Source organism: Rhipicephalus sanguineus, chromosome 8 (genome assembly GCF_013339695.2).
Source record: "Rhipicephalus sanguineus isolate Rsan-2018 chromosome 8, BIME_Rsan_1.4, whole genome shotgun sequence".
NCBI lineage: Eukaryota > Metazoa > Arthropoda > Arachnida > Ixodida > Ixodidae > Rhipicephalus > Rhipicephalus sanguineus.
Window position 1 is genome coordinate 155910830 of NC_051183.1, and position 25813 is coordinate 155936642.

The 25813-nt window shown below is 45.1% G+C and overlaps 1 protein-coding gene across 1 annotated transcript in view; it reads left to right on the forward strand.

Moving 5' to 3' along the window:
• Positions 1-1072: 1072 nt before the first annotated feature.
• LOC119403613 (uncharacterized) overlaps positions 1073-25813 on the forward strand; it is a 28054-nt gene continuing 3313 nt past the window's right edge. Inside the window, exon 1 of the mRNA XM_037670535.1 lies at positions 1073-1752. Coding sequence (XP_037526463.1) covers positions 1073-1752 — 680 coding nt within the window. The remainder of the gene's footprint in view (positions 1753-25813) is intronic.

Sequence of the window (25813 nt, forward strand, 5' to 3'; positions counted from 1 at the left end):
CATTTATGCCATTTATGTTCTGCCATCATGAGAGACATTCATGCCATGCCATACAGGTCATGATGTCTCACAGCATGTTTCTCAGGCACGAATGCACATACTGGTAGATACCATATTACGAAACGACCACGACGACCATATATGGCGTGAGTGTCCCGAGCACCCATGTCGTGGCCCGCTTTTGAAGTTTGTATACTGTACGGACATCATGTGGCACATGTTCTGGAATATAGTGAGGTAATGAAGAAGTCACAACAGCTACATGCACATCAGGTAATTCATGTCGCTCACTACCTGTTATTGATCTTCGTGATACAGTCATCTTACGCCATGCGAGTTTTGGTGTATACTAAGCTAACAAAATGACCAGGACAACACCATTACGGAGGATGAATAGATAGATAGATAGATAGATAGATAGATAGATAGATAGATAGATAGATAGATAGATAGATAGATAGATAGATAGATAGATAGATAGATAGATAGATAGATAGATAGATAGATAGATAGATAGATAGATAGATAGATAGATAGATAGATAGATAGATAGATAGATAGATAGATAGATAGATAGATAGATAGATAGATAGATAGATAGATAGATAGATAGATAGATAGATAGATAGATAGATAGATAGATAGATAGATAGATAGATAGATAGATAGATAGATAGATAGATTTCTGTTGCCGTCATGATCGTTGTGCACACTCGCACTATAGCTCTTTCTTTGAGGCGATACGTGCGAATCAGAACTGACCATAAATATCTGCTAACATTCCTTGACACGTATTATGTCAGTGCCAGAACTCTGGGGAGAGTACAGAAAGCGCAGGCCGGTCTGGTGACTTTAGTAAGTGAGCCCTCATTTGCTTATCCCATCGCGCGTGAACGAGGTCAGGGCGGTCTAGGACAACCTCGGTGAAGTGCACGCGTTTACGTGTGTCCCGACGGAGCGACGCCGTCCACTGCTGCGCCTCTCTGTCGGCGCCCGATAAGGCACGCTCTCCGAGGTTGCACATGCAGAGGGGGGCATTGTTCTTTGAAATCCCATCGCCGAGTGACGAACGATGCGGCGGCCCAATTTTCTCACCGGTCACCTCCTAGTCGCCACTGCCCTGATGGCGTCCTACACCGCCCAGGCCTACAAGCAGGTATCGTGCCCGCAAAGCGCCTTCCTCATGCCTTGCCGATGCATAGAGGCCAGCATCGGCCTGCGGATCCTGTGCAGTGGCATACCGAGTACCCGTCACTTGGAAGTGCCGTTCAGTTATCTGCGCGCGTACGAACTGAACGCACTGACACTCCAACACGTCAACTTCTCCATAATGGTAGATCTGTTCAAGGGCCTCAACGTAGTCACCATTAAGATCCTGCACTCCACCTTTCGAGTATCTCCCACGCAAGGGCACGACGACACCACAATCATTCTCGGAAGTAAGCTGGAAGGCCTGGACGTTCGCCACACAGACCTGGACCTTGGCGATGCTCACCTCGGCGCGACGGACAGCCTGAAGCACGTGATGGTCGACACCAGCACCATCGAAGTTCTGCGCAAAAACTGGTTTCACGGTTTGACGCGTCTGAAGAGCTTTTCGATACAGAACACGCGTATAGAGCGCGTAGAGGACCAAGCCCTATCCGGACTGGACAGCGTCGAAGAGATCAAGCTGCCTTCAAATCGACTCCAGAAAGTGCGGCGGACGTACTTTCCGCAATTGGCCTCCAGTCTGCAGCACCTGGACCTCAGGTACGACGTAAAAAAAGAACTGCATGCTCACAATCGTTAGAACCTGCATGCTCGCAATCATGCGCTTTTTACTGCAGTAGTATATATATATGCAAACGCATGCGCAGAAAGCGAGGCAAACATCGAACAGATAACGTTTTGTGCAATGCAATACATAGCTGTATAGGCATGCGCAAAAGGGAAGGCTCACAACACGGAACGGTGAGACCTGAGGTCGTCCCGTATATGCACCGGATTTCACACAACCTCAAGAAGGTTGCAAACAGGCACGGCGTGCCAATTGCTTTTTCCGCGCCACGGAAGCTATCTCAGCTTTGCCCGCGTATTCTAAATGGCGGGAACAAGAAAAGTGGCTGTGGCAAGAAGCAGGCAAACTCATACACAAAATGTGCCACCGGTGTTGTTTACGAATTTCCGCTCTCTTGCGGCAAGACATATGTCGGCCAGACGGGAAGGTGCGTGAATGAGCGTGCGCGGGAACACGACCTGTCACTAAAATGTAAAGATGGGGCACATTTGCCGGCCCACTGTAATTCCCGCCAGCGTGAGCTGTATCTGCATAAAATTCAGATTCTTGGGAGAAGCAGGGACACCACTGCTCGAGAACTGTTGGAAGTTTTTCACGTAAAAGCACGAGGTTTATTATGCATTAGTGACACTTCATTGTTCCTTTCGCAGGCAGAAGGCACGTTCTTGCATCGCAGGTTGCGATTAAGATGGTATCCGATTGTTGTGATCCTTTTGCGCATGTCTATACAGCTATGTATTGCATTGCACAAAACGTTATCTATTCGATGTTTGCCTCGCTTTCTGCGCATGCGTTTGCATATATATATATACGACTGCAGTAAATTTGGAATAAACAGTCGAAAGTTTGCGCTCCCCTTAACCCTCCCCTTGTGATTTCTTTGCGCGAAATAGCCACATCCGTGGCTTATGAAAGAACATGAACCGACTAGCCCAACAACGTGTGCTTCCAGTATACCACTGCTCTGGTACAAACATCGATTGTGCCCAGTATGCCAGCTCAACTGTTTCCACCGTGAACCCCTTTTTACGAGAAATTAGCGTAGGTTAATGTACGACTGTTCGCGAAACATGCGCCAGGACAGCGTAGATATTTGCCACCTAAAACACCTTACTGTCGATTCCATCCATGTTCGGGCAATACCAGCTAGATTAGTAGTTCGGGCCCCTGTCAGGCCCCATTTGCTGTCGGGCCGGGCCGGGCCGGGCCGGGTGGGCAAAATTTTTTCTCGAGTTCGGGCCGGGCCCGGGTCTCGCTTTTAGTCACTGGGCCGAGTTCAGGCGGGTAAACTTGAGCGAGTTCCGGGCCCGGGCCGGGCCCGGGCCGAGAGAGAGAGAGAAACAATTTTATTGACGGCACAGAAAGGTCGTTGAATGTAGCTTGCCGGTGGTTCGAATGGCGGTGGCAAGTAGCTCACCAAGACCTTTTCGGCCCAGTGAATCACTTATCACGGCCCGTGCAGTGCTGTACCATGGAAAGCTCTTTAAACATCTTGAAAAGACCGTGAAAACGACACGGACAAAGAATATAAAAGGACATACCATCTGCTTTTGTCCGTATCTTTCTTACGCTGTTTTCAAGATGTTCAAGAACTATTGACAACTAGCCCTGCTATCGGTTTTTCTACAGCGATTGAAAGCGCACAGATCATCAGGTGAGACGTCAGCCCTGAGCTGCCATTAAAGTGGTGGTCGCACATCGATCGTTGTGGTGAGCAATGGCCGGATGAAGGCATTCCACAAAGCCATAGCGCAGGGTTCCGCATTATGGGGGGATGGGCAAGTATGAAAGCTGCGCCCCGCCCCCCTTCCCGTTGGTCGAGACCAAAATCAAATAAGCTCCGCAGTGGATACAGAAATGAAAATGAAGCGATGACGTGCTTCTCACATAGTCCTGCCATTTCTTTACCCCGTCTTACCGGGGTAACAGTGGGCAGTAAACAGTTCTTTGAATGTACCATCAGTGCTCCTTGCTCGTCATTATCGTCATAAACCATGCGCAGCCATAACCATGACGTAAAAATGACGTAAAGGGTCTAACTGAGTAAATGTATCAGGCTGATTGGCGCCCCCATTTGGGAGATTAGGTGGGCTGTCGCCCCTTCTGCTCCCCTCCCCTACCCGAGGCGCAACTAGATACCCACAGCCAACTCACATCTTTTACGTCAAACCTTGACTGACATTTTCGGGCAAGGACGAGCCTAGCTACTTTATAGCCTGTGTATAATATACCCGCGTTGTAGGCAGCCTCCAAACATTGAAATATGGTAACATGCCTGTGTACTTTATGTTTACGGACCCTATGTACTTCAAGAGTTAAGGAGTAGCGGGCGCCTTATTTGTGCGCCAACTTCTCCTTACATCACGTCAATAAAAAAAAAAAACGTGGCTGAAACCCTAAAGAAATCCACGGAAAGTTCATAGCACTTCACTCGAGTGGCTCTCTTCAAGCTGCTATTGAACGGTCTTTGTGTGCAATTATTTTGCCGATCTCCCTCACTGCCAGCCAAATATGTCTTAACGCGAAGCAGTATCTCCGAAAACTAGTTAGATGAAAAACATTAGAGCAGCTTGCACTAAGTCACGCAAGGCTGGGTCACAGGAGAGCTGGCGGGCACGTTTGGGCTTCTCTAGTTAACCATGTGTGCAGGGTGCTTGGACGGTGATTCAGCGCCTGCCGCTTACTGATGATCACAATTTTCTATCTACTACACGCGGCAAACCTCGAACATAACAGTTCTGCTGTAAAATTCGTGAACACGGTGTGCCGACGTTTCGACTAGCGGACTTGTCTTCTTCAAGGATGCAGCTGAAGTTCCAGCCTTGAAGTTGCAGCCTTGAAGAAGGAGAGCCTGCTTGTCGAAACATGGGCTCCAGTGACGCCCCGTGTTCACGAATTTTTTATCTATAGAAGCTTCTTCCTTCCCCTAAGAAATTTTGCCTTTTTGGATCAAAAACTCATTAGCAGTGCCCGACACGTATTGTTTTACATTGTTTCCGGTAGCAGATTACGCCGGCTGGTAAGTCTTATCTCTAGGAGTAAAATGCCCTTATGTGGAATGCCTTCAATATTGGCGCGTACTATATAAAGAAGGAGGCTTATGTGATTAGATTGCACGCGCGACGCGAGCATCGTGGCACATTCTGAAACCAATCCGAGCGCTGGCGATTGCTCCGGAATGCGCACTGTTGATGCATGTATAGATAAGAGTCGGGCTTCACCTTTCAGTTCGAATTCGACCATCAGTGATTATGCTTGCAGCTATCGTTGTGGTTTCAGTGTTACTTGTGTCTTGCCCAATAAACATTCACACGGTTCGTTCCTACTGCATTGTGTTCGGGAATATATTAACCTACAATCCACGAAAAATGAAAGGCGACATGAAAATTTAAGCGTAACGTGTTTTATTGCCCGCTATAACCACGTTGTGTTGATTCGAATGTGATCGTTAAAGGTGATGTTGGCTCTGATATAAGTGTCAACATTACGCTATGTGACACAAAAAATAAAGACCGTGGAAATGAAAGCTCGTCCCTTATTTAGTCCTAAATTGCCACGCTTCATTCTGTGAGCATTATCACGTGTTTTCTCAATGCATGAGAATGTAGTCGATAACCATTCTCATGGTTATCACAATGCTTAGTGACACTACTAAGCATTGTGTCACTACTGTATGAATTGGGTGGATTGTCATAACGGTACGTTGTGTTGTACCTCCTAAATCGCCAGGTTGTGAGGAAAGTGAAGGACCAGGAAATCATTCAGTGGAGAAATTGTTTCTTTTCGAGGTGAACCCGTGCCAAGAAAGGCGCCAAATGCAGTTTTCATGTCCTCGAAACCTGAATTGACGGGCCGATCCAAGAGTTGTACATGTTACAGAAAATAAGTAACCGATTAGAATTACGATTACTTCCTTTAAAATGTAGTTCATTACAGTGATCAATTACGGCCCCAGAAAAGTAACTGAGCATTTACAGGAATGCAATAGATTACTTTTGCGTTACTTTCATTCAACGTATTATCACCGTAACATAATAACACAAGCTCACTCAAACTACAACGAACTACTGTGGCTTGCATGGCAGAGGGGAGGCTGGAGGCTTGCGTGAGGGCTGGGAGGATTACTGTGGCTTCTGAGATATAGTGTTACACGTTGTTAACTTTTAACAGGAGTTGTTTTTCATTGTTGTCGACGCTGATTCTTCCACGGTTCCTCGTTAAGAGGTCAGCAGCTATACTGAACACTCTCTCAATCCATGCGCTTGTGGGAAGGGTGGTATTATAACGTAGGAACACCTTGCGCACTAGCTCGTAGTTACACAGTGCTTCGACGATAGTGTCAATGTTCTCTATGAAGCGTAGCGCTTCGCCCTTGCTGGCGCCCGGGTAAGGCGTTGCAGGTAAGCCCAGATAAAAGGTTAAAAAATAGTCTCTGTAGGGGCCCCTCGTCTAAGAGGACAGGGGGTCCCTACAGAGCGGTCGCATACTTTTCGGGACAAGAACTGCCGTAGAAGACTGGTTACAACTTCATTTTGAAAAAAAAAAGTGATTGATTACTGGTGAGACACAAGAAAATGTAATTGAAATACACATAGCGTTAGTTTCGAAAAAGTCCGTCTCGCACAATATTTTCCGTCGTGATCGCACGACACGGGGAGGTGGCGTCGCAGTTATCTTGAAAAACACCCTATCAGCTAGATTACTACCGCAGGTAGAAAATCATGAAAGTCTTTTTTTTAGATAAACTGCTGGGGACATGCACTTACACTGTGTGCGGTCTACAGACCTCCGTCTTCACCCCCTGAATTCTTGCTGTCCTTATCAGATTACATGACGACGAACGTTAACGGAACACTAATTATGGCTGGGGATTTTAACCTGCTATCAATCAATTGGGCTTGTAGCACTACATTTCACTTGCTCGACAATACGTTGCAAGATATAATGCTGACAAGCGACTTGGTTCAAGTTGTTCATGAAACAACCCGTGAATCTGAAGGGGGCGGCGCAATACTGGATCTTATATTTGTCAGCAGAAGCATTGCTGATTATGCCGTTCGTGTAGAGGATAATATATCGGACCATAAGTTAGTTCTCTTTTCTTGCACCCTAAATAACTGCGTGAAAACTCAGCCAAAGAGCAAAACTGTCAAAAACTTTAATCAGGCAAATGATGACACTATTCTCGACGAGCTGTGGGAACTAGCAGATAATTTGCGAGGCCATGATGGTATTACTTTGTGGAATAAGTTTAAAGCAACTGTTCAAACGTGCATTGAAAATTTTGTTCCTACGAGGCGTATGAAGTCAGATCGCCACAACCCCTGGGTTGATAGAAACATTATTCATTTGAAGAGCAAGCTTAAACGAGCAAAGAAAAAAAAAAGGTCGCCAATAATGGATCACTGCGTCAACTTCGAGAAGAATTACACCGTGTGCTGTCTTGCGCAAAAAACAAATATTTTGAAATTACTTTGCCTAGTTTTATTAAGACAAATCCTCAAAAGTTCTGGCGTTTTCTCGGCTCTAAATATAAACAAATAGACAAAATAAAAGACAGGGATGTGCTTATAACGGAACCTAATGGCATAGCTGACGTGTTGAATGAGTACTTCCATTCTGTATTCTCTCCAGCCGAAAGCGGCGTCCAGTCATTTGGGCCATCAGATTTTGATGATAACTTTATAACTGTACAAGGTGTTTTTTTCTCTCTTACTGCACCTTAAAGAAAGATCTTCAGGCGGCCCAGATAACATTCCCAATGTTTTTTTTGCGCCGGTATGCCGAGCCTGTGTCATACATTCTCACTGCGATTTTTCGTTCCTGTTTGAAGCTAGCTATCATTCCAGGTGATTGGCGTGTCGCCCGGGTAGTGGCAGTTCACAAAAAAGGAGACCGCTTAAAAAAAAAGAAAACTACTGCCCGATATCCCTGACGTCATCCTGCTGCAAAATGCTTGAACACATACTCGTAAATTTCATAACCGAATTTCTTGAACGTGATAAGCTGCTATCTGATCACCAACATGGATTTCGTAAAAACCTTTCAACAATCACACAGCTCACTACCACTATTCACGAGATCGCTTTAACCCTCGATTTTTTAATATCTGTGGTTTAACGTCCCAAAACCACGATATGACGAAGGTAAGTGGACAGGACGGGCGCAAAACTTCAACTGAATAAACGGAAGGCTAAAGCCGTTAAAAAGTTTGAATCAACATCTGCCTGACACGTGCCTAAAAACGAACAAATATAAGAACCAATAAATGCGGAAAACTAAGAGCAACAAAATTTGAAACCTTATCTAAGGTCCACCGCGCAAACGCCAACCTGCAAACATGTGATGATAGTGATATGCGGGTACAGTATGATCAATAACATGCGCTGAAGTAGCAAACAAGAAAATAAAACACAAATGAACGTCTCATTACGTAAAACCATCTAAAAATTGCTGCTCCTTTGGGAGCAATGTCAGTGAAGGCATGCTAACGCAATTGTCGCTTCGCGCAATGAAGAAGGCCTCTATTAATTCTCTTTCCATCTTGTCATTAGACTTGTACAGTATTCGGGTCTCCTTTAGTTTCGGCGCACAACCACATCTCCTACAGTGTAAATCGAGATGGCCTCCGGTATGGGAGCGCACAGCTAGATTGTGCTCTCGCGCCCTCTCATTGAAGCAGCGTCCCGTCTGTCCAATGTAGCACTGGCCACAGGACAGGGGGATTTTGTATACCACACCTGTTACGCACTCTACAGCGGCATAGTGCCTCTACAAGGCATAGTTACAATACTAAGATATGTCGACGATTATTTAGTGCTCGTCACCGCCCAGAACGATAAGGTTTTTGATAACAAGGTTTCAGCTATTATAGCTGAGTTCCGGCTGGCTTCCGATGGTCTGACATTTACGCACGAGAAGCCGGCTAATGGCAGCGTCTATACTTTACTAACAAGCACGTGTGTTGGATGTACAAACCAAGAACTACCAAGGCCTTACTGTCGTATGAAAGTGCCCATTCTAAGATAACAAAACGAGCAATTGTGTCCTTGTGTTGTCGGTCCGCTCTGGAAAAATCATGCCACCATAAGATAAAAGAAAGCTTAGCGCTCCAGGAGGCACGCTTGGTCAAGGCGGGATACCCTTCAACTGTGATTTTAAGCTCTTGTGAACGGCTGCTGCAGAGCAAAAAGGGCAGTAGTAAACGTAACGAGAATGTGACTGAAAGTAGACGAGTGCACGTAATGCCCTATACTCGCGGACAACTTTTCTTGGCAATGAAGGGAAAGCTACGGTGGCGGAGCTTCTGCACATGTACTCCTACGCGAGGTAGTCCGGTATGGCGCGCGTTTCGTACCCCTGTGCAAAGTGATGGCTACGCGCAATCAGCGTTGCATATCGACGCAGACGCCGCTTGGCGTTTGAGGTACACGTAAAAGGCGCCACTTTCTCACGCCTTCAAAAACGCAAAGTGACAACGTGTAAAGCAAAACAAACGAAAATATCTCGCTGGTGTGAGCTGCATCCCGTCTGAAAGGGGCACATGTAGAAAATAAAGGAGTATTTTTGATACCTCACGCAGAAAAATACGGACACAATTGTGGGACTACATTCACGAGCGGTAGGATACTCGCGATTTGGCTCTGTAGCCTTCACTTCATTGCCAAGAAAAGTTGTCCGTGAGTATACATACATCGCGTGTCGCATAATATGAAAAAGGTAGCCAACCGTTATGGGGTAAAAACGGTTTTTTCGGCTCCGTGCAAGTTGGCAAAAGTTTGTTCCATGATGCACAAAGGTTTGCGCGTGCCGTGTAGTAAGCGGCATGTTGATCCCGCTGTAGAGTGCGTAACAGGTGTGGTATACAAAATCCCCCTGTCCTGTGGCCAGTGCTACATTGGACAGACGGGACGCTGCTTCAATGAGAGGGCGCGAGAGCACAATCTAGCTGTGCGCTCCCATACCGGAGGCCATCTCGATTTACACTGTAGGAGATGTGGTTGTGCGCCGAAAACTAAAGGAGACCCGAATACTGTACAAGTCTAATGACAAGATGGAAAGAGAATTAATAGAGGCCTTCTTCATTGCGCGAAGCGACAATTGCGTTAGCATGCCTTCACTGACATTGCTCCCAAAGGAGCAGCAATTTTTAGATGGTTTTACGTAATGAGACGTTCATTTGTGTTTTATTTTCTTGTTTGCTACTTCAGCGCATGTTATTGATCATACTGTACCCGCATATCACTATCATCACATGTTTGCAGGTTGGCGTTTGCGCGGTGGACCTTAGATAAGCTTTCAAATTTTGTTGCTCTTAGTTTTCCGCATTTATTGGTTCTTATATTTGTTCGTTTTTTAGGCACGTGTCAGGCAGATGTTGATTCAAACTTTTTAACGGCTTTGGCCTTCCGTTTATTCAGTTGAAGTTTTGCGCCCGTCCTGTCCACTTACCTTCGTCCTTGTTCTTTCGCGCAACCCTACGCTATGTGTTCACCTGTGCACCAACTAGCCCAAATGAGAGCTTTACTGCCACGATATGATTATGAGAGACGCCGTAGTGGAGGGCTCCGGAAATTTCGACCACCTGGGGTTCTTTAACGTGCACCTAAATCTAGGTACACGGGCCTCAGACATTTTCGCCTCCATCGAAAATGCAGCCGCCGCGGCCGGGATTCGATCCCGCGACCTTCGGGTCAGCAGTCGAGCGCCATAACCACTAGACCACCGTGGCGGGGCGCTTTAACCCTCGATTTGGTTGGTCACATGGATTTAATCTTCTTATATTTTAGCAAAGCTTTTGACCGTGTATCCCACAGTAAACTTCTAAACAAACTTCGCAGATTTGGCCTACCATCTTTTATTATAAATTGGATAAAACAGTACTTATCCAACCGAACTCAGTTTGTTGATGTTGATGGATACTCATCCACGTGCTTGCCGGTTACGTCTGGTGTGCCTCAAGGAAGCGTCTTGGGACCAATTCTTTTTCTCATGTCTGTGAACGATATAACCGCAGCTGTGTGTCCTGATGTCCAGATTAAGCTGTTTGCCGATGATTGTTTGATTTTCAAAAAGGTAACATGCCAAAATGACCAAATTTCTTTAAACACTCGTCTAGCGAAAATCCACGAATGGTGCACAACATGGTCAATGTCCCTGAATTCCAAAAAAAAAACTGTACTGCTGCGCGTAAGCAATAAAAAAATCACAGCATATCCATGGAGTGAATGATGATGAGTGGGCGAAGCTGCGTAGGTTCATCGGTAAACTTTGAATCTTCCGTGAATTCTGCCCAGTACATCATCACCGACGTGAGATCGGGCGCGTTTATACTAAAGGTTCGATGAGTTATGACGACTTGCAGCTCACTTTAATTTTACATGTACGCTGTGAATTTTCATTGTTTAGAAAACCATTGCTTTAGAAAACTTCTGGCGTCTTTCGTTAAGCAGCTGGCGTCTTTTCGCTTTGCTTTAGAAACATCTGGCGTTCTTTCGTTTTGCTTTTAGAAAACATCTGGCGTCTTTCGTTGGTTTATTTCATCAATCAACGGCGTTTTGAACAAAATTTTTATTGTTTAATCACGCACAGGAGAAATCTCACCAAGCACTACCGTGGAGGTAAACAATGGCTGCTAATGGGAATGAGAGACAGAAGAAGTCGGCTTTTAGCTAACACTTACACTTCTACTTCTACTAACGTTTCCTACTGGAACATGCCAATAGCTGCTAATGGGGAATGAGAGACGGAAGAATTCGGCTTTCAGTTAACGCGCACGCTGCGAATTTTTTATTGTTCAACAACGCACAGGAAAAATCCCGCACCGGCACCACCTTGGAGGTCAAGATCTGGTACTAGCGTTACGACTGGTTACGCACTACGACTACTACGACTACGAGGGACGAACGGGTGCCGCCTTAAGGAGCTTCGCCCCTAAAAGACAACCTTTCTTATACACGTATAAAATTAGTAATGACACCGTCGCAAAAGCCACGGAGTACAAATATTTGGGATTGACGATCTCCAACAAACTCACATGGTCCTCCCACATCGAAAACATCTGTACAGCAGCTACTCGCGAACTTGGCCTACTTAGGCACAAACTGAAAAACGCGCCCCCCGGTGCAAAGCTTCTCGCCTACAAAACTTAGGTTTTGCCTAAAGTACATTACGCGAGCCTAGTTTGGGATCCCCACTACAAAACCAGATAAGCATAGACTCGAGATGGTACAGAGGCGGGCAGTACGTTTCATATTTAACAAATATAAGAGAACAGATTCACCGTCATCTTTAATGCTGGAAAATAAGATTCCAACCTTAGTGCAGCGCAGGAAAATATCAAGGCTTAAATTTTTATTCTTGCTTTATCACAACAGACTGAATGTGAATGCGTGTGCATTTATTCAACCATTTTTGTCACGCACGTCGAGAAATCGACATGCACATAATCTACTTTCTTATCAAACGCGCACTAATCTTTTTAAGTACTCTTTTTTTCCACGAACCATTTCTGATTGGAATTCACTGCCTGAAAATATTGTTTCTTTAAAATCTACAAGTGCATTTGAAAGTGCGCTACTTACCGATTTAGAAATGCAGTAAACCACTGAATGTTCATGTGACTTTTCTTTTTTATTTTCACTTTCACTTTTGTATTTCGTTATTTTTTCACTACGTGTTTTTATTGATACAGTGTTACTTCATAATTTGCAAATACTGTATTTACGCACCCGATGTATTCCGAGAAGAGTTCTTTTTTGTTTACTTTTATACTTCTTATAGTATGCGTCACTCGCCTATGAACTGTATTATTTTGTTATCTTGACAGGCTGCGCTGATTTCTTTTATTTATTTTTATTTTTTTAATACTTCTAGATATGCCGATAGGTTGCTTTGTTTACCTTTTCTGTGAGCTTGTGTGCCTTACGGCTCCATTTGTGTGCGTAAATTTGCAACTGTATAGTTTCCCACCTGCATGGTCCTTCGTGACCGCAGTATACTGTAAATAAAATAAATAAATAAAGTATTCGATTATATTACAAAATGTAAGATGTAACTGATTACAAGTAATCGATTACTTGTAACTCGTTACATGCAGCTCTGGTCGAGCTCATTTACAGCTGCATCTGAACAGGCTTCAAAGCAACCGCGTTAAAGAACCCCACGTGGTCGAAACTTCCAGAGGCCTCCACTACGGCGTCTCTCATAATTTTGTGGTGGTTTTGGAACGTAAAATATTACGGCAGCTCCGCACTAGTGGTGGCAAGCCTGAAGGAAGAGCACAGCCAGGCGGCCTTCCTTCTTTCTTTCTCCTTCTCTCTATTTATAGTATCTCTTTTTTGCATCTGTTCCTTTCTATTTCTTTCCCATTCTGTATATTTCTTTCTCTTGATTCCTTTCTTTCTTTCTCACTCTCTATTTATCGTTTTCTATCTCGTTCTCTCTCTGTTTCTTTCTTTCTCTTTCTCTGCTTCTTTCTCTATATGTCTCTGTGAATCTGTCTTTTTGTTTTTTTTTTCTATACACCCTTTATTTCTCTCTATTTTTCTCTTCCTCTTTCTTTGTATCCTTTTCTTTCTCTCTCTCTTTAAGACGTGTTCGTTTTCGTTTGACACTGGCACCTGCTGTAAACGGTAGTGGGGCTTGCCCAATTCCTGTGGCGCATACCCACCTGAGGAGTTTTGCACGACGGAGCACAAGTTACAGATAGCTTAAGCAGCTTCACTGTCAAGAGAATGAAAAGAGCCCGTGCCTGTTCATGACGATGATATTTTTTTTTACGACAGAGCACAAGTTAACCGCAGGTTAAACACCTTCACCGTTAAAACGCCCCGAAATAGTATTAATAATAATTATTGGGGTTTAACATCCCAAAACCATGGTATCAGTATCAGAGACGTCGTAGTGGAGGGCTCCGGAAATTTAGACCACCTGGGGTTCTTTAACCTGCACCTAAATCTAAGTACACGGGCCTTAAGTATTTTCGCCGGCATCGAAAATGTGGCCGCCTTAGCCGGGATCTGATCCCGCGACCTGCGGGTCAGCAGTCGAGCACCATGACCAATAGACCACCGTGGTGGGTCGCAGATGATGATTAACAGCGGAGCTCTTAAGCACTGCATAAAAAAGACTCTTCCCCGCAAGAAACCTCGATGCGCAGTGGCCTAACAACCACCGACGCTACAGCTGCGCACCCCTTGGGTTTATAACCTCACCTAGTCGCGCATGCGCCGAGGAGCAGCCACCGCCAAGCCACGCCGATAGAGACAGTCCGCGTAGCAGCCGCGCCGAGATTTCCCGGCGTGGCGCGAGCCGAGTACGAGCGACAGAACGCCGGCGCTTCAACCGGAATTGCCACAGCCAGGTTTGCACGTGAGTTTCTGGCGCTGGAGTCTAGAGATTCTTGCAAGGTCTGTGACAAGCTGTGGTTCGAGTCTATTTTGTCTACGCCAAGGAAACACCTATCATCAGCCAAGAAGGCCACATTAAGCCCCGGCGCACAACATCAGTAGTTGAAAACAGAAGTGAAACAAAGATGAAATCGGTGTGTTAGATGCGCGAAGATAAGAATTCGTATTCAGATGAATGGAAGGACAAGGCTTTATCGCTGAGACAAAGTTGAGCTCTTTTCATTATGTGGCATGCTTCTAAAGCCAGCGAGGCATGCTCATTCTCGCTTCTGCCTACGATCGACGTCCCTTCAAATCATGCTTCACAATTGCTGCAAGAATTATTATGAGTCCCAAGATGGGCTCCTTTATCAGCATTCTCGTTAACCTTTTGTGCATGTTCCCTGAGCCGCTCGTTGACGCATCTCCCCGTTTGACCGACGTAGGTCTTACCGAATGAGAGCGCGTTGGCATAAACCACGCCGACGGCACACGGGATGTAGGAAACACCGTGTCGGATTCGGCATCCTCCTCTGCTCACACCGAAGGTGTGGGAGCATGTCTTCAAAAACCTGTTCGGCGCAGGCAACGCCACAGAGACTCCATGTCTGCCAGAACTTTCTTAATCTCATGGGTGACACTATGCAGATAAGGGACCACCACTGGCTTCCACTTGTCACGTACGGCGGCCGCCCTCTTAGTTTAGCGAAACGTTTTTTTTTTTTTTTTGGAGGGGGGGGGGGGGGGGCTAGTTGGTTCATGACTTCTGAAGGAAAAAAATTGAGGCGCAACGCAACACACGGACAGACAAAGAGCACGGGGCTGGCGCTAACCTCCAACTGTGTTTATTGAAGAAACGTACGTATACATATATACACAACACAAGAGCAGCAAGGACATGACACTCGCGATAATCCGGCAGAAAACTAAGCGGGAAATCATACCTGTAAGCATTGCCAACAGGAAATCATATCTGGCAAATATTGCATAACAAGAATGCTCCATGACTTTGGCGGCTGCGCGCGTGTTCAACGGATTAAAATTTTAAAACTTCTAGAAGAAGGAAAAGGGCCAAAGAATAAGCAACAAAAATACTTGCAGATTTGTTCATAAGATTGGTTGTTACATGGCGATAACAACGGTTCTGGATGAACAGAAACTAGGAAACGATCCCTCAAATATAAGCTTTGATAAAAGCGATGCTTATTACACATGAGAGACGAAGTATTCTGAGCATAACCAATAAGAAAAACCAAAAGAACAAAAACAAAGAAACAAAGAAAAAAAAACATTTTTTTTCTCAAACGGAACCGGCTGTGCTTCTAAGAAAATAACAACAATACTTACAGGTCCAATGGGGTGCGTCAAAAAACAAAAGTTCAACAAGAAATACCGGCAACAAGAGTTAGACGTACAAGGGGCGTCAATAAAACAGCAAATGTGAAAGTAAGACAAACCGAATGACGTGAAAAATTAAACCTGTCCTTCCAAGAAGGTCACTTCATTATTCATGAGTGTTATTGAAGGCGCGCTAATGCAGTTGTCACCAGTCTTTAAGATATAGTAGGCGTCAACTATCTCCCTTTCCGTCCTATTTATATGCCCTCCATAGGAAACTTGTTCGCGCAAACTCAGGTGTGCACCCGCATCTTTTGCAGTACTCGGCCAAATGCCCTCCCGAGTTGTTCTTAACAGACAGCGCGTGCTCTCTGGCCCTGTCATTGAATCACCGACCCATTTCTCCTCTGTAAACTTTATCGCGGCTCAGGGGGATCCTATATACGCATTGGTATCAGGTTCGGTGAAAGTAGTGTCATGTTTCTTGTCACATTTCTTGCTCTTTCTTTCTGACGTCGCAGAGCATACCTTCGAGAGCTTGCATGGAGCCGTGAACACGGCACTGACATTGTACTTTGAGAGTACCTTTTTCAAGTTGTGCGAGATACGGTGTACGTACGGTATAGCTATCATGGGTTGCCACTCACGCTGATTATGGTCATTGTTTCCAGGACCTTTAAGCTTCTTCAGAAGGGACTCGCACACACTTGAGACCAACAAAGCAGGTGAACTTTCAAGCATTAAGGCGGGCAATTTGAGTGCAAGAAAGATGTTGCGTACGGAATTCCTTTCACATGTGGAAAGGAACACGTCGGCCAAACAGGTCGTTGCCTGAATGTGCGCCTTCGCGAACATGAGAGTTCACTCAAGGGGGCCCCGTACTCGCACTTAGCGATGCACTGAAGGAGTGCACTCGCCAGCCCGAAGACTGTGTGACAAAGAAATAATGGACACGCACAAGAAGCGAACGACAAGAGAAATAATTGAAGCTTTTAGAATTAAGAAAGGAGGCGATAAGTGCGTCAACCAGGCGTCTGCTCTGCTAACAGATTCTGAATTTGCTTTTCTGGACGTAACATGACTCAGTGCATTTCTTTTCTTGTTTTTGTGATGTTTTTTTTTTTTGAGGGGGGGGGGGGTTATGCCATCGCTGTGATAAGCGATGGCATACCTGCTGTATGCCATTGCTTATCACAGCGGTCTTTCGTTGATCGACATTGTTTGTGATAGTAAGGGTGGTTTGTGGTCACGTGCATTCATGCGCTGCATATATAAGTAAGTACTTCCGAAATAAAAATGTTCAGTTGCTAGCAAGCGCGCCGTTCTGTGTCCTTTCTACGTCTTCGTGCATATTGTGCTTGTTTCATCATGAACCTTTGCGAACATGCCCAACTGGCAGTCATCCTAAATATATCATGTATTCGGCTTGCTCGTTCCGCAATGAGAAATCGCAAGAACAAAGGCCTAAGCGAGATTTCTCCAGTCCAGCGCATTCCTTACGCTCACAGGATTGTTCGCAGTCATCCTCACTGCCACCGTCAGGGTTCTCTCCTGAGATTTGCATATCTTCTCGCTATAGTCCGCACAGTTAAGTGGAAACAAAGGCGAGAACAAAGGTCCACATCGGGGGCGAACGGCCGCACCTGCGATAGCGCCGCATCGCTAATTGAGCAGCTCTTGTCGATGCCATTTAGGCACACATTTCTACATCCGTGTCGTCTGATAAAAGGTTAGTAAACGATTCTCCTCGTGCAAGTTCGGGAGGTGTGCGCGGTGTACTCGGTATTTAGTAGTCATACATGCTCAACCAGAGATCTATTATTGGGGTGAATTACGTACAACAGCAATCATGGTGCTCGCACACATCCAGTAAATGACAGAGTTGAACCGTAAGTACGCTCTTGACCGCATTACTTGTGGAATAGCCGTATAAATACGGGACATCTAGCACAGCTGGTTTTCTACGGCTCATCGTATAAATTTTGGTAATTAACAGTGTATGCATTTTAAAGGAGTAAACTGAGGGTACACTGCAAAAAATGTTTTCTGAAAAAAACAGAAATTTTCTGGCAGTATCTTGCCACAAAATTTCTACAGTGCTTTGTTTTTTTCGTGTTGATGTCTTCTGTTTTAACATTTCTTCTGTTACCTTTACAGAAATTTTCTGTATATACACAGTTCTCAGATTGCCGTTACTGAAACAGGCTTCGTTTTTTTTTGTCTTCCTTTAGTTGTTTCACTGTTATTTTCTGTTTTACTGCACAGAAATGTCATGCTTAAAAACTTGTTTCAGCTTTCAGTCACAGAAAAAAACTGTTTTCTGTTCTCATTTTGGTGCTAGTTCGCTAATGCTGTCTATTATTGTTTACAAGAACGTTATGTATAAGTACGAGTTTGCATATCGAGTCACAAAGACTGTTTTCTCTTATTGCCGTCCTGTTATTTAATTACTGCCTCTTGTTTCGCAAACATAATTTTCTCTTCATGAAGGTAAACTTATAATATTGTCTTTCAAAAGCCTTCCACTGTACTAAAAAGTAGTTGCGTCGCTTTTACAAGCGACATGCAAGAATTTTTTTTGCGTAGCCAACTGCAATGCAAAAATACCAATATATTTCGTTTGCATAATCCAATTGCATTTCTTAATAATAATATCTGGGGTTTTACTAGCCAAATTTTCGATATGGCTATGATGGACGCCGTGGTGGAGTGCTTCGGAAATTTCAACAATCTGGTGTTCTTTAACGTGCACTGATCACATCGCACATACACGTGCCTCTACCACTTCGCCTCCGTCGAAATGCGACCGGAATGGAACCCGCGACTTTCGGTTCAGCAGCCGAGCACCGTAGCCACTGTACTACCACGGCGGACATTGTAAATTTTGTTGGAACTACACTCACACGATGTTTGCCGAAATCCTGTAAATAACGCAATATAAACAGGCACGTTTCAGTAGATACTTCTTTCATGCTAAAAGAAACTAATTTTTATTTAATAAGCACAAAAATGCTGCATGTAAACAGCTTCAAAATAATAAAAACGCGATACATCTTGTCACTGTTGATTGAAACTGACTGGAAATTATATAATGACACTGCAGATTTTCCACTGAAACACTTAAAATTCGTAGTCTCGTAGAGCTTTAATTAAGTTGGCCACTTTTGGTGTGAGGGGCCTTCACGAATGCTTACTCATCTCGAATGGGAATGGCCAGCACCCCGACATGCGATAACTATGGCTGCGAGGAGACAGTCGCCCATCTTCTCTGTGAGTGTCCTCGCTTCAGTGCGCCAAGAAAAGCACTTTCAAAAGTGTTAGATAGTCTTGACAATTGTCCATTGTTAGAAGAAAAGGTCTCAGCACACTCGCCGAGGCCGTCTTCGGCACGGAAGGTTTTGAGAGCGTTACTTTGATTCTTGCGGACAACTAGTCTTAGAGACAAACTTTAATAATATGTGGGGTTTAACGTCCCAAAACCACCATATCATTATGAGAGACGCCGTAGTGGAGGGCTCCGGAAATTTCGACCACCTGGGGTTCTTTAACGTGCACCTAAATGTAAGCACACAGGCCTCAAACATTTTCGCCTCCATCGAAAATGCAGCCGCCGCGGCCGGGATTCGATCCCGCGACCTTCGGTTCAGCAGTGGAGCGCCGTAACCACTTGACCACCATGGCGGGGCTTAGAGACAGACTTTAAGCAGTGTCGTTTATCGTATTAGTGTTGTCCTTTGTTATCTTCTTTTTTTTGTAACATCTCCTTTCTGTCATCTCTTATTCCCCCTTACCCCTTTCCCAGCACAGGGTAGCCAGCCGGTCTGAGAACTGGCGAACCTCCCAGTCCTTCTGTTTTTCTTTTCCTCATCCTCCTTTGGTGTGAGGCAGTACGTCTTCCTTGACTTCTTGACCTTGCTGCTTCTGTCAGGGTTGAGTGCTGCGATTGCCCAAAACTAATAATGGATGCTATGGAGCACACTGAGAACAAAACCGATTATATCGGTAGAGCGCTTAAGAAACTCCCGCATTGGCTCTTTAAAGTGTGCTGTGTCGAATCAGCCTAAAAAAAAAGCCGCACTTCCCCGAAGGGGATCTTGAGGAAATGCGAATTCATTTGGGTGCACCCGATGAGTCTGCGATTAATTAATGAAGAGAGACGAGAGTGTGCACGTAGAGGCGTAATGCTCGAGTAGCATTGTGTTACACTTTGTCCTAGTCATATCGTTGCCGCGAGAGATTCGACTTCACCGACTTCCATCGCTATCAAGACACCAAAGCGCGCGCTCCCTGCATGATATATATAGGTCCGAGCGCGGAGAGGAGGAGCGCCCGAGTTCTCTCTCCGCCGAGCGAGCTCCGCGATGCGAGCGCCCTGACCGGGTACAGTCCTCCTCTCCCTTACCCTCCGCTGCTCCGCGATGCGAGCGCCATCACACGCCCGCACGCTCCTCCTCTCCCTTACCCTCCACCGCTCACCACCCGCTCTGGTTGCTAGGCGCGGCGCAGCTGTTGCTAGGGGCGAGGAGCAGCGCGCGCGGAGAGATAACACCTGTGCGCACGCCGGCCAGGGACGCAGGACAACCCCCGACTATGAAATGCATTCGCATTTAAAAAATAATAATCTCATGATCGAGATGGTAATTCATTTCTAGAAAATTACAGTATGGTTCATACAATGTCCATTAATGCAGCGTAGTACATGTGAAGGAAACAATGCTCCTCACAGAACAAAGTCTATGTCCTTTGGAACACACACATATACACATATATAAAAGCTCGTTAATTCATATTTCGGGAGACCGGAAAGAATATCCGAATTAACCAAATGCCGACTTATCGAGAGTATCGAGAACACAATACACAATGGATTTTCATTATTTTTTGCGAATACGAAAACCCACTACTTCTTTTGCATAAGAGTAAAGGCAGCAATTCTCAAAGAAGGGAAAACAGCGCTGAATTTTGGACGAACACAAAGGAAGACCGACGAAGACAGCGCCTGTCTTCGTCTGTCTTCTTCTGTGTGCGTCCGAAATTCAGCGATGTTTTCCCTTCTTGGCGTAATGAACCAAGGGCGTAGCCAGAAGTTTTCGGGGGGGGGGGGGGGGGTTCAACCATAATTTATGTACGTGCGTGCCTGCGTATGTATGTGTGCGTGTACATACGCACGCAAAATCGAAAATTTTCGGGTGGGTGGGCGTAGCCACTGGCGGGGGGTTGAACCCCACCAGTGGCTACGCCCCTCGAATGAACCAACTTGCCCAAGCCTTAACCGTAACCGCAATTCTCATCTTTCGGGACATCGTTCAAATTGTGACCGCTGCCCAAGACCCCGCCTATTAAGCCGAAATATCTTCTGAACCCATCGCTTATTAAGTACCGCCACTAGCAACACCACCACGCGCACGTGACAATAATTTTTTTCGCCGAACGTTTGGCCTGCAACTGATCGTTTGTCCATCACATTGTAGCACGCGAGACAGCACCAATCCCCGTCGGTCCTTTGTGTTTTTGTGTTTCTTTCTGCGTTTTGCACATCATTATGTTAGTATATCAACTAGCCAGGACACACACCTTGCTCCAGCAGTAAATCTGCATAAAAAGGCACTATCCCTTACTTAAATTATTGAAAAATTTCACGTTGCTTAGTTCTCCCTTCGACATCTTTATTGAACAGTGATTACAAATACTTAACATGCCGACCGTTTCATATACTATCGTTATTAATCAAAAGCATTTATGACCACTCAGAATTCCCTATACTGCTTTCCACTTAAACTGAACACTTCCAATTGGCCATTTACTCAATCAGAATCCCGCTTTGGCTTAAGCAAATGGGACTGTAGTATCAGATTACGGAAATTCGCCAGTACATATCTACTTTTGTACTTTCTTAATGTGGCCTGATCAACGTTACTTGCATGAATGTTGTTCAAAACGTCAGAAAATCACATTAGATTTAACCTTTGGTGAACTCCGGGGTAAGGCGGACCTCGTTGCGGTGTTCACTATTAAAGGCGAAGTGTTTCAAGAACATCGGCTTGAATACCTGGCACGGTGTGGTTGCTTCGATCACATCATGGGTACCAACGCAGATGGTAGGTGCCCCGACAGTCGAAAAGCTCTCCCCTGCAAGAAAATGTTTCCTCTTTAGAAATATTGAGTAGTATATTGCAAGTATTCATGGAAATACCTTTGGTAATGATGAAAAGGCAGCACGGTAAGTCTCCGGCGTTATATTCACTTGTACTTTCCTGCAATTTGAAAAGTTATGAAGTGAATTGTGATAAGGAGCCACTAAAACAGCTGTACCCTGATTTCAAACAGGCGTATACGAAGGCCACTAAAAAGTTAGGACGACATTTTTTACTGAATTGCAGACATTCTAGAAGTGCCGTAGAATAGAAATCAATAAGTTACCTCAATAGGAGAAGGTAAGTTAAAGCAGCGAGCTATCTCAGGAGCAGGCCACCGTCACATAGTCATCTTTCGTTGTGGCAGCCTGAGATGCAGCAGCGCCTTCATGCACTGTAGAATCCGTATCTAGTTAGCGTCATCAATCATCTTGCATGCTAACGCAAAAACAATTTCTACAGAAAATGAAGGCGACATACAGATGCGCTGATTCACGCCTGACACTTGACATCGTAAAAGATCAAACAGCCCGATTTCGAGCAGTGGTGCCGGTTATTTAGCAGTAATGATAGCAGTAATGAGCCGTACACACGTGTTTGTCCCGCATTTGCATGCTCGATTGCACAATGTACGGGGCAAATACGGTTACCCCAATGATCCCCAGTGCTTCGCCCACTCATTATCGTTCACTTCGTGGATATGTGTGAATATTTTTAACACGAAAGTCCACCGAGACTTCAGTGACCTATTTCCGTCACGGAAATGACGTAGAAAAAATTTACACGATCAGTTGGCAAAGAAAAAAAGGGCCGTCAATGGGCGTCGAACCCACGACCGCTCGGTCCGCAACAGATGCCGGGCACGCTACCCACTGCACCACGGTCACTGACTCTAGCAGCTTTACGAACGCGCCTTTTATATCTACCGCTCTCCCCGTCGGCGGGCTGGTGTTGCCCTCTGGGAGCGGTCAAGTAAAGTAATTCGTCAATACTGAGGCCTCCGCGATTAGCACGTGCAACGCCTTACACGTCCGTCCCATTCGGCGCGTTTTCAACATAAGTTCAATTTTGTCATTGCCTTAACACACCGCGAGGTGGTGATCTTGGACCAAGCGTCGTAAAAGCGTCGGCCTCGCTCATAGCATCAAGGTAATCCAAACCAAAAATAGCTTTGCGACGCGCGCCTGCCTCAAGTGGCTGCAACACCGCGTTCCCCACTCACGCGCTCGCCCCGAGAATAATCGCGGCCTGGCTACCGTGGCGGCACGACGCGCTTTGCGTTTCCCTCTAGTCCGGCCGTGGTGTTCAATCACATTTTAACATGCCACGGGATGGCGACCAAGTTCTGCGTCCAATATGCGACGCTCTTCTGGCTATCACACCTGAAGACGCTTTCACCGTTAACTACTACAGCTACCATAAGGTTTGGTTAATCATTTAACATGGACGTTAGTCGTCGGGATGGAGATGTACCACCAATCATCAAGGAGGGTGCATCCACGTTAAACGGTGCTATGGCTGCCACACATCAATAGACATTGTACAAACTCTCTTATATCAATGTACAGTAAACATTCAGTTACTTTTACAAAGGCACGCTTTACTTTCGTGTTATTCCGATTTCTATGACGGAGGGATCAACCATCCTTTTTTGTTATTTCGCGTGATAGCGGTTACGGACACTGGCGACGGCGGTGGCAGCGGAAAACTACGGCGCCAAAAGCGGCTGTTGTTGCGATTTCGCTGTAAAAGATTTCGCTGTAAAAGTAAAGTTCTTCACGAGGCTGGATTCAAGCCACCTACCCTCGATCCGAAGGCAAACGTCCTAAACATTGCGCTGTGCAAGCACGCTAGCAGAGCATAGTAGAGCATAGTATAGTGTGTTGTAGCAAAGGGGTCGGAAAGGAAAGTGAGTGAGGAGGAGGGGAAATGAGGGAGAGAGTAAAACATAGCATAGAAAGAATGAAAAATACACAAATAGAGACCATGAAATGAAGTAAAAGAATGAAAGGGATGAAAGAGCAGGAAGGATAGAAAGAGCCAGAAAGAAATTGAGAGAGAAAGCGAAATAAATATAAATAAACAGAAAAAAAATCCAAAGAAAAAACAAGAGAGAAGAAGAAAGCAATAGAGGAAGAAAGAAAAGTTGCAAAACTTAGCAAAACCGCAAAAGCCTGGATCACAAAGTGCCCATGAACTCCGCAGTCTGTTTAGCATTGCTCCTTTATTACAAGCTACGCTAAATTTTTTATTCAGGTTATCACTTAAACAGTATAACATGTATGTTTAGAACAGTAACTAAGCACAAACTTACAATTATATTGTAATCTGTTATTTCTGTAAGAAAACATCAAAAGAGTCAAAACCGCTGATCCATATAGCCATGCAATTTAAACCACTTCGGCTTAAAAATACGAAGCTCATTAAGCGATACTTGAAAACCCTTTTAGTCGGCTAAAGAGCACAAACACACTTTCTGACACAGGACATGACAGGAGAACACGATATTGTTCCAAGTTCAGCTGTCTTGAAGAAATACTCATCATCTTTGTGGAGCAGCGCCGGGAGAAGCAAGGGAGCAGCTTCATACGCATTCGCGGCAGACTTCCCTGCAGCCTTCGAATTGCCTATCTCTTTCAAACAGTATTTAACTCTAGCGTTCTTCTCTTGGGCATGTGCATAGCGAAATGTCTGTTGCCCGACTATGAGAAGCTTCTCCACGAAAGTCTTGGAAACATCATATCCCAGCGGAGTGTTCATCTGAGAGCTGAGGTGATGCTTCTCAAACAAACAAAAAGACGGCCAGGGGCACTTCACATCAAGAACATTTCCAGACTTACAGATAAGTTCTCATTGAGAAGGATAAGTATCTGACATAAGCCGTGACACTAAGTCTTGTTCTTGGAGACAAGCCTCAATTCGAATAGCAATCCTACTTTCTTCTTTTGCTGGCTGTCACACATTTCACCAGCAGGTAATTTGGGCTGCCATGACACACAAACATATTATTTCCTTCGGAGTTTTCGTTTTTTTGTTAATCTCGCGTTTTCGTCATCTCCATTTTGTAGCCAAAAACTCAGAGAAGGAACTCGCGGAACATTTTTTCGTGCTGTTGCAATGGGCACTTGATGCAGAATGCACTCACATTTTTTTGCGCAGTGCAGCACGCTTCATAAAAAGCGCCAGTCACCTTGGTGGTACCACAGAAGCTGCACTCATAGATCGCTGAAATTAATTAACTGCAGTTACGAGAGAAAAAAAAATAGGAAAGTCTGTTGCAACGGTGCGCACTCAGTGAACCTATAAAAAGAAAGGCAATGAGGCGTGACTTTAATGAACATTTTCGCCAATTCAGAGAGCATATTTATCACTAAATGCTATAACTAATTGAAACACCTTCCTAATGCTTTCAAATAACCTTTAAATGATTGACATTTGCGCGAACGTGAGGCTAAGCACGCAGACGAATAACACCTCTTCCCACCTTTTTTCGTTTTGTCGTGTACGCTAAGAACGAAAATAAGAACATGATTGATTGATTGATTGATTGATTGATTGATTGATTGATTGATTGATTGATTGATTGATTGATTGATTGATTGATTGATTGATTGACCTGATCACGTGGGCGCGCTCAGTGAACCTTCATTACAGAAAGCGTTTACGCAAATAATAATGTATGTGCAATGACGTTCGTAGCGGCTGCTTCGCCTCGACTATTGCATTGTTTATACTCACGAGCCACCAACTTGCGATTTCCGTCGCAATTTTTCATTGCCAGGAAGCCGTTTATAAAGGGCGTAAGGTCGGAAAACTTCTCCAGTGACCTGCATAAATCTGGGAAAATTTGCCATCTGAGATAGAGAGAAATGCCCTTCATTTTATTAAGTGCAGAGGCTAAAGTGGTTTTTATTTTTACCGAAAAACTCATTCGAGCGCAGGTAAGCCATTCGGCCGGAAGACAAGTTCCGCCTGCCTACAGAGCAGTAGCCAGAAATTCTTTGCGGGGGAGGGGGCAGGGGGCGGGGATTCAACCGCTCTTTACCTGTGCTCGTGCGTGTATACAGGGCGTCCCAGCTATCACGTAGCATGATTTAAAAAAGAAGAGGAACGGCGTTACGCGAAGCATACAGTCCATACTATTCCCACAGGACTGGAATAGCCACCGCTCA